Source organism: Eurosta solidaginis, chromosome 1 (assembly GCF_040869045.1).
Source record: "Eurosta solidaginis isolate ZX-2024a chromosome 1, ASM4086904v1, whole genome shotgun sequence".
Lineage (NCBI taxonomy): Eukaryota > Metazoa > Arthropoda > Insecta > Diptera > Tephritidae > Eurosta > Eurosta solidaginis.
Window position 1 is genome coordinate 393,239,283 of NC_090319.1, and position 9,895 is coordinate 393,249,177.

General features: G+C 33.7%; 1 protein-coding gene across 3 annotated transcripts in view; it reads left to right on the forward strand.

Annotated features, from left to right (window-relative positions):
- Positions 1-8,041, forward strand: part of aralar1 (calcium-binding mitochondrial carrier protein aralar1) — a 59,737-nt gene extending 51,696 nt beyond the window's left edge. For all 3 annotated transcript variants that reach the window (XM_067763621.1, XM_067763622.1, XM_067763623.1), the window contains 6 exons: positions 3,627-3,793; positions 3,875-3,993; positions 4,099-4,269; positions 4,463-4,698; positions 5,170-5,372; positions 5,440-8,041. In XM_067763621.1, the coding sequence (XP_067619722.1) occupies positions 3,627-3,793; positions 3,875-3,993; positions 4,099-4,269; positions 4,463-4,698; positions 5,170-5,372; positions 5,440-5,723 (1,180 nt within the window). In that variant the 3' untranslated portion in view covers positions 5,724-8,041. The remainder of the gene's footprint in view (positions 1-3,626; positions 3,794-3,874; positions 3,994-4,098; positions 4,270-4,462; positions 4,699-5,169; positions 5,373-5,439) is intronic.
- Positions 8,042-9,895: the final 1,854 nt, after the last annotated feature.

Sequence of the window (9,895 nt, forward strand, 5' to 3'; positions counted from 1 at the left end):
CAGAACTAAGGCCCACACGTTTTAAATAATCATTAACACCTTTCATTTGATACCCATATCGTACAAACAAATTCTCGGGTCACCCCTGGTCCACCTTTATGGCGATATCTCGAAACGGCGTCCACCTATAGAACTAAGGCCCCCTCCCTTTTAAAATACTCATTAACATCTTTCATTTGATACCCATATCGTACAAACACATTCTGGACTCACCCCTGGTCCACCTTTATGGCGATATCTCGAAAAGGCGTCCACCTATAGAACTAAGGCCCACTCCCTTTTAAAATACTCATTAACACCTTTAATTTGATACCCATATCGTACAAACACATTCAAGAGTCACCCCTGGTCCACCTTTATGGCAATATCTGGAAAAGGCGTCCACCTATAGAACTAAGGCCCACTCCCTTTTAAAATACTCATTAACACCTTTCATTTGATACCCATATCGTACAAACACATTCTGGACTCACCCCTGGTCCACCTTTATGGCGATATCTCGAAAAGGCGTCCAACTACAGAACTAAGGCCCACTACGTTTTAAATAATCATTAACACCTTTCATTTGATACCCATATCGTACAAACAAATTCTGGGTTCACCCCTGGTTCACCTTTATGGCGATATCTCGAAAAGGCGTCCACCTATATAACTATGGCGCACTCCCTTTTAAAATACTCTTTAATACCTTCCATTTGAAACCCATGTCATAAAAACACATTCCAGGGTTACCCTAGGTTCATTTTGCTAAATGGTGATTTTCCCTTATTTTGTCTCCAAAGCTCTGAGCTGTGTATGTAATGTTCGGTTACACCCGAACTTAGCCTTCCTTACTTGTTTTCCTTAAATTTTGGAAATAAAAAAGATGGCTTAATTGAAGAATTTGGGTAAAAAAATCCACTGCCGTTTATCTGTTCGCTACGTTAAGTACGTATACATATATATGGGGCATTCCATCCAATTTCGACCAATTTTGAACCCGACCCCTTTGTATTTTTTCCGAAAAGTACATTTAAAAACAAATTTAAAAAAAAGAAAAAAGATCCCAAACGGTCAATTTTTGAAAAAGTTATAGCATTTTGAAAACAAAAACGGTGTTTTTTTAAAAATTCATAACTTTTTTTGAGTTGGATGAAAAAATTTGAAAAAATTCTGAAAAACGTCTTTCGTAAGCTAGAAAAAGAAGAAAAACGTTCAGCCAATTCTAAAGGGGTCGGGTTCAAAATTGGTCGAAATGGGATGGAATACCCCATATGTATCTACAAAGCGTCTTACGGGATTACTATGAAGTTTGATTGTTTCATGATATTCAAGAAAATCTCTGATGAGACTGCGTTGATCCCCATACAAAAAAAAAGTCCCGAAGACTGCTTGTTTTGACAAGGTCTCGGGTAAAGAATGTCTTTATTTTTTAATATTTGCAAATACCGCCGAAATGTATTTTTATTTGTAACTTGACTATCCTTAATTCGATATACCGTAATATACCGACACGGGTTTGAGAACCTTGAGGCCCCTGATCTCGATTTGAACCCGCGATCTTATAGATTAAAACTACTTTTTACTAAGATATTTATCAGCCAATGTCGCTAATCTGGATGTTATAAAATCTTTGCAACAATTTTTGTTTCTATTTGTATGGAGATTCATAACAAAACGGCACATTTACATACTGGTCGTACCAAAACGTAACATTTACATATTTTTAGTAGTTTATAATGGCTAAAGGGACATATTCATTTAAAGTACAAATTATCCCTTCGTTTTATGTGCTTAATAACGCAAACTTGTTCCATATTAAAAAAAAAAAAAAAAACAACTTTTGTTTGGTATGAATGGTAAAATAAACTTTGCCAATTTTCTCTAAATTACTTATGACGTAAATGTTTCATTTTGGTGGGGACCTTCACAAATGCATTCAAATAATTCGAATATTTTATGGAAACACTTGATTTATTTAGGGCATATTATTATTAACATTGCCTTGTTGTCTTTATATGTCTTTGTTATTTTCTCCAAATGTCGTCACTAATTCATGTTGTAACTATAATTTGCTGATCTTAAAAAAACTAAATCATAGTTGGTGGAGACGCAAAAAGATTGAACCCAATAGGCAAGTGTATAAATCCCAATTTGTTTTTGATTTTTGTATGGTTTCATTTACCCCATATTTGGATACATTTAGAGAACTTGTAATTATAAAAAAAAAACATTAATTATACATAATTTGGAAATATCTATGCATACATAATCTTTTGTATGAAAAAGCGCTGAATATATTGTTTTGCGCATTTAGAAACGGAATTGCCGATATAGGCAATTTTTTTTTTTATTTTTGTACCGAAGCATGCACCACAGATCTCGTTACAACACATTTTTTGTTTGCACCTACGAGTAATAAATTGCAGCAAAAATGATTTGCAAAGTTTATCAGATATTTATTTCTTTATTTTCTTTAATTAATAAAAAAAACTTGAATGTCAGCAATTAATAATTGTTTAACTAATTTTGAGAACGTTTTCGAAAAAATTTATTTAGAAATTGAGGAAATTTTTTAATTCACAGTTAAAAAAAATGAGTTTTACATACAAGTTCTATTTATCGAACCCAAAAGAAGTGCAGAGCAGAATAAATAAATTTTTTACTTTTAACTCTTAGGCCCGGGTTTTCAGTGCGAGTTTAAACTCCTGTTAAAGTTTACTAGAGTTTAATTCTGCCACTTTGACCGCTCAAGCTGAGATGAGCAGTAAAATTTTATGTTATCGAACAAAGTGGCAAGGTTAAATTATAGTCAACTTTAACCGAAGTTTAAACTCGCTCTGAAAAACCCGGCCATTAGTCTATGAAACGTAAAAAGTACTCCACATTTTCTAACAAAATATACAACACTCAGAGAACGCATCACTTACACAAGAAATGTTCTTTCTATCTGATCATGCACATTGCGCCAAAATTTAAATGTATAATATATATATTTCCGTTATAGGTACAATTCATTAGTGTTTTGTGTAAAGTTAACGGAAATAAAATAAAAACCAAATATCTGAATAAATTTGCAAATAATTTGTGCCGCCATTTAACATATTAGGGATGTAACGAAGGTGAGTTTACCGGAATCGGAACTTATAAATTTTATTCAAGATATATATTTTACTTATAAATCTGTAATTTAGGGTCAGTGGTAAAAAAAAGTGAGAAAATTAGTCAAAAATATTTTCGATTTTTCTAAATGGAAACCAAAATTGTTTACATGTTACAAACAAAAAGTTACGTAAACTAAATTTTTTTCTTTTACTAAATATTTCGAACCAAAATCGGGAGTTCAGATTAATCGTAAGGTCCTACGTATCGGAATCGCAATTGAAGCTCTTTTACATCCCTGGTACATATTTCGGCACCAATACGTCGAAATTAATTTGTATACCCAGCTGTGCTCATGTGCTAAGAGTTATTATTTTAAAAATATGTTTTTCTTTCGTTAACAAATATTAATATTTATAATTACTTTACTTTAGAGTTTATTCATTTATTACTTAAATAAGAAACATGATTTTTTAAGATTTTTGAAGCAATATAAACGTAATATATGCAGTAATAACATACATTTTTTTTTATTTTTTCCTTAGACGCATCGTTTACAATGACCTCAACAATATTTCCCCCGAACACTACACAAAGCATATCACCACAAGATTGGCTGAAATCAAGGCCGTTGAGAGTCCAGCCGATCGTTCAGCCCTCATACAGATTTTGGAAAGCACCTACCGCTTTTTGCTCGGATCATTGGCCGGCGGTGAGTAAAATACTGATATAGTAAAAATTCGTTCATCACCGATATGAAACTAACTATGACGATGCATTTTTTTAAATTTAGCTGTGGGCGCCACGGTGGTATATCCAATTGATTTGGTGAAGACGCGCATGCAAAATCAACGCACAGGCTCATTTATCGGCGAAATCGCATATAGAAACTCATGGGATTGTTTCAAGAAAGTAATAAATGAAATTTCCTCGAAACACAGTTGAATCAGTCAAATCAAAAATGTGAATTCTTTTATTTTTATTTTTTTTTTCTTTTATTTTTATTTTTTTTAATAGGTCGTACGTCACGAAGGTGTGATTGGCTTATACCGCGGTTTGTTGCCTCAATTGATGGGCGTTGCACCTGAGAAAGCCATTAAACTTACTGTCAACGATTTAGTGCGTGACAAATTAACCGACAAACAAGGTGTGATACCGTTATGGTCTGAAATTATGGCCGGTGCCTGTGTAAGTACTCGTAGCGTGAATTCCCATAAATGTTTCAGTTGAATTTTGGAAAGCAGTCTTTCATAGTTTCCTTACACACAGAAAAGAAGCTTTCTTAGCGAGCTTGTACGGAATGTGTACTCAGGCGAGCTTACTCTACTATTTAAGATAATGTTGATTTGACTAATTTTTGTTTTGGTTTGCTTATTTTCAGGCTGGTGCCTCACAAGTGGTATTCACAAATCCTTTGGAAATAGTAAAAATTCGTTTACAAGTTGCTGGTGAAATCGCAGGCGGAACTAAAGTACGTGCCTTATCTGTTGTACGCGATTTGGGTTTATTTGGACTGTACAAAGGGGCCCGCGCATGTCTGTTGCGGGACGTGCCATTCTCTGCTATTTACTTCCCTGCATATGCGCATACAAAAGCTCTATTTGCTGATGAAGATGGGTAAGCTGGATTTAATGCTTTGTCAGGATTTGAACTTTGCTTATAATCGTGGTAAATTAATATTTTTTGAAATTTACAACACCGGTGCATACTCTGGTAAGAGAATCAATGTCAATGCCATTTGTTCCAAACCCGACAGATAAATAATATGATATTCATGATAAAATCAGCACAATTCAAAGTCGCCTGAATCCCAGCTCCTCTTTGCGTGGGCGGCGTTAAGTAGTCCCAAATCGAACAAAAGTCGATTGACATTAGGCCTTTTCAAATTTGGAATTAATGTCATTGATTTTAATTCTCTTTTCAAGGAGAGCTCATGTGAATTAGGGTTAGTTTCATTGACGCTATAAACAGCACCTCCCCTCCATTCCTTCGTAAATCCTTTGCTTTTCCGTGGTTCTAATCATGTATAGTAACCATAAAGTATTGATTATGACTAGGTAATTGCTTTGTTTCTGTATTATTGCTTAGTTACAATCATCCGCTGACATTGCTAGCGGCTGGTGCTATAGCCGGTGTCCCCGCTGCCTCACTCGTAACGCCAGCTGATGTCATCAAAACTCGACTGCAGGTTGTAGCGCGTTCAGGGCAGACCACATATAGTGGTGTATGGGATGCTACTAAGAAAATAATGGCCGAGGAAGGTCCACGTGCCTTCTGGAAGGGAACTGCCGGTAAGCTTACAACCTAAAACTTTATAAAAATGAACATTAATACGGAATCAAAAATTTTTCTTCACAGCTCGTGTCTTCCGTTCTTCACCACAATTTGGTGTAACCTTAGTAACATATGAACTGCTGCAGCGTTTATTCTACGTCGATTTTGGAGGCTCACACCCAACTGGTTCTGTGGTAAGCAAACCAAAGGTCATTGATGAGACTACACAAAGATTGAATCCTGATCACATTGGTGGCTATCGTGCTGCGGTGCCACTTCTTAATGGTATTGAATCTAAGTTCGGTCTCTATTTGCCTCGTTTCGGACGAGGAATGGCGACAACAGCAGCCATAGCAGAATCGCGATGATTCAGTGGCGCGGGCAAGCCGAGGCTGTAATGATATATTCAACTGATTGTTGACTCTAGTAGTTGCTCTTAGGTCCAATGTTAAATAAATTTGAAATAAAACTTACATACATACACATAAGTAAAAAAATTGTTAGTAGCATTGATAAAGAAATTTAACAATAAAGTAAATAAATAATATAATTTAAAAAATAATTCAAATCGAGCCAATAATAAGCAGACAGTCACACAAATACATATATATATATATATCTTTTGCTAGGAAACAATTATATTTCAACGATATTCAAAAGTGAAAATGCAAAACGAAGCATAGCACATTTTATATACAACTAAGTACATACATACACTATGTACCACACCCATATAAATATGTAGTATGTTATTAAATAATAGGCAAAAACTTATGTATTTTATGTGTACACTGTACAGCATAAGAATTGAATAGAATTTTGCCAATTTTTCAGAAAATCTTACACACTTACACAAAAAAAGTAAATTTAGTGTAAAGAATATATCGTAAATAAGTAGAGGAAGTCGGTAGTCCGGGATAAGCACATACAAGAATATTTATAAAAATCTACTACGAGACTTACGAGCTTTATTAATATTACACCAAATACCTCTTTTTTAGTTTCCTTTTAAAGCTAAATAAAATTGAATGCGGTTATATTAAAAAAACATATTTGACCTAGAGCTGCATAACTATATATGGAACTCCGATATTTATTATTTAAAAAAATTTCAAGGCGATAGCCCACAGTAACATATTTTTGCTTTCACCCTGGGCTTGTCAGATCAATACCGAATTTCGATAGCTCCTTAACATATCGCACACTAACTACAACTTAAAATTTTTCAAAATCGGTTTTTTTCCATAAACAAATTCACAGTACACATCTCTAACTGCCCCTTAAATTTCGTTGTCATTATTTTCTTCTTTAACTGGAAAATTACTGGTGTTGATTGCATCGCTTGCGCTCTATCGACTAAAGATTACTATTTTTAGTTGTGTCAATGTGCTTAAGAACAAGTGAACAGTTTTTTTTACGTTTTTTTTAAATTCTGACTATCTTGTTGCAAAAAACTTTTAACTTTGTTGTGTATTAATTAAAATTGTGTCTTTTTATACGTAAAGAGTGAGTAAAGTTGCTTGTATTATTGTGAAATGTGTCTCTTTTGATGAAATAATTGTGAATGTAGGAGTAGTAAGTTTTCTTAGAAATAGTCATAATTCAAAACTGCTATATATTTTGTCCGTAAACAAATAATTACAACAAAATTTCGTCAATTCCTTTTATAATGAAGGTATCCTTCTTTGTAAAACTAGATTTCAGTATAACATTACAGACGTTTTCACACAAACCATTTTTCTTCTCTCCTGAACATTTACATTTTTTCAAGTTGTGACTCTTTTGTAGTTAGTGTGCGATATGTACTATCTGTAATTTTCAAATCTTTAAATTTATATTATAATGTTATACGGTAGTACTCGATTTATTACTCGTTATTTTTTTTTAACTATCACTGTCGCCATTTTCGATAGTTTTGTAGTACTAGTCAGACCTGTCTGTACTTGTAAAAACGGATTTACATGAACTCTTTGGGTGCATCAAAGCAAAAAAAGCGCCCAGCCGTTTCATTGCTATCTGATGGCTTTGGCAAATCGTAAAAGGATTTATGTAAATTTTCCTATTAGTAGGTACAATAATACTCCAAAACCTTAGCACAAAGTTCAAAAGTTCAAGTACACATACAACAGTGGTTTAACTTGTACTTTCTTTCTCCTAGTACTGAGGTACTGATACTTGTTCTCACTAGTATTGACGTTTTAGAGGCCTGCTACTTTGTACCAACATCAAATATGCTAAAGCATCGAGTTTGTCTTGGGTCGTAGAAATAAGCCAGCATCCAGGACTACCAGCACTTCTCCTAATCTTACAAAAATGTTAAATAATTCTTAAATAGTGTAGAAAAGAGCTACTGTACAAAACTGTCCGTATAATTGTTTTCGTACAATTCTCGAGTGACCTCTCGCTAAGCGCGAATCTATGTATGTAAGAATGATTGATAAATAAAACTTTGTGAGTTATTAAATAAAAAATAAATAAAAAAAGCAATGATAAATCAGTGATTAGTCAGTAATATGTACTTTGAACTCTTTTAAGAATATCTTCGAAATTGCAATCAATTGTTATAAATGAGTAAAATATTATATTGTATGATAAACCGATAAAATATAATTTGAAATTCATTAATAAAGTAAACATTAATATTAGTAGAATGAAAAACAAATAAAAGAACATATAAGAAATTAAATTGAATTGAGATCAACATACTTGTATAGTAAAAGCGCATGCAGACTATTATTTCATGGGAGTCTTCTAGCCACTCTTCTTAAAGAGGCTGGAAAGAATCGGTTTCCAGTCCTCCCTTGCAAACAAAAAACTATATAAAGTCGGATTTCGATGAAGCAGCTCAGCATATATGGATATGTTGTAAAGAACGTGTTTACAATCATCCCTGTTCTCACCTTTTGGTAGAGCACGTCGTTCATCAAATTCACTTCTACGTCATATTATTTCAATGCAATCGGAATCCTGGTGACTCTGAACAGCATAGCAGATGGAGGACTTATGAGAAAGGCTAAAGACACTCCGTCGCAGAAAGTGGCAAGGGGGAGACCTCCACTGAATAGAGATAAAAATGTAGAGAAAGATTTGATCTTCCTTGATGCTCAAAATGAGAGTAAGCTATCGCGAAGCAAGGATAACTGGCGTAACTTGCTAATGATTATGATGAAATATAATGGAGGTGTTGTTTAAAAAATGTGTGTCAACGCTTTTATAAAAGTGAAATTTAACTAACTTTGTAGTACTATATTATTGATTGTCTTTAAAAAGTAGGTTTTTGGACCTAATAAAACTACTTTGCTTTTAAAAGTATAATTCGATTCATCAAAACTGCATCGAATGTGCTAAGTACACTGGACCACGAATTTCAACTTTTTCTCTTTACCAGAAATGTCGTTATGAAATTCGTATGTAAAATCACCCCCTGATTTCGAAAATTGAGTTCAGTTTTGATTCTATGGTACCGTTTTTGAGATATTTGCAATTTACCGTTATTCGAAAAAACCAAAGAGATGGCTCCTCTTAATTACGTATATCTCACGAACGGGTCAAGCAATTGCAAAAACAAAAAGACCGGAAAGACGATAAAATTTGCTATAAATGCATCATACATTGTTTTTTGCTCAACCAGATAGTTTTAGAGATATTAGCTTATCAGTTCAGATTTTTGTTTTTTTTATGAAAAAATATGAAAAAAATTACTTTTTGCAAGGGCAGCATTCCAAAACCACAACTTTTTTCCAGATATTTTTTCTTTACGTAAAGCTCTGTTTAATTAGAAAAACGATAAGCTATCATCGAAGAAAATCGATGCAAAACTACGTAAGTTATAAGCGATCAAATAAAAATACCCAGGTTGCGCAACTTCAATGGATGTATACATTAGGGCGGGTCGATTTAAAAATCGCTCATTGCTCTGTGAAAATCGTATTCTAGGGATCAAAAAAACATTAATTTAAGTGAGTTATAGAAAAGAAACTAAAAACAATTATTGTTTGAAGTCTTTTTTACTTTCAAGTCTGGGCAATTTCGCACGGCTCTCTAATGTCGTCGCCATAATAGCCTCTACATTTTCCGGTATAACCCGTTTGGAAACGCTAGCTAGCAATTGAACATGTCGTTCCGTTCCTTGTATGTGTGATGGAATTTTTGGATCATTAAACGGTTGATCATCTTGATTTAAATATTCTTTCAATGTATCGTACTGAATGCTTCGCGTGAATGGTGGTTCAAATACGATATTTATATCATTCAAATTGATCATTTCCGTATAACTTGTGCAATTAAAGTTTACATCTGGTTTTTTATAAACTCTAAGTTCCATTGGCTCGTCAGCATCCGTTCGATAGCGTAGAATTTTCTTGATTGCACAGTCGCGCTTTTCTTTGCTATCATCAAACAACATTGATAACAAGATATTTTCCGAATGCGCATAATATGAATTATCTTTAATTACTTGATTGACAATTTTGCTTAAACGAGGTTCTAGAAATCGTGACCAACCAATGAACTTGAAAAATAATGCACTGCCGTACACGAC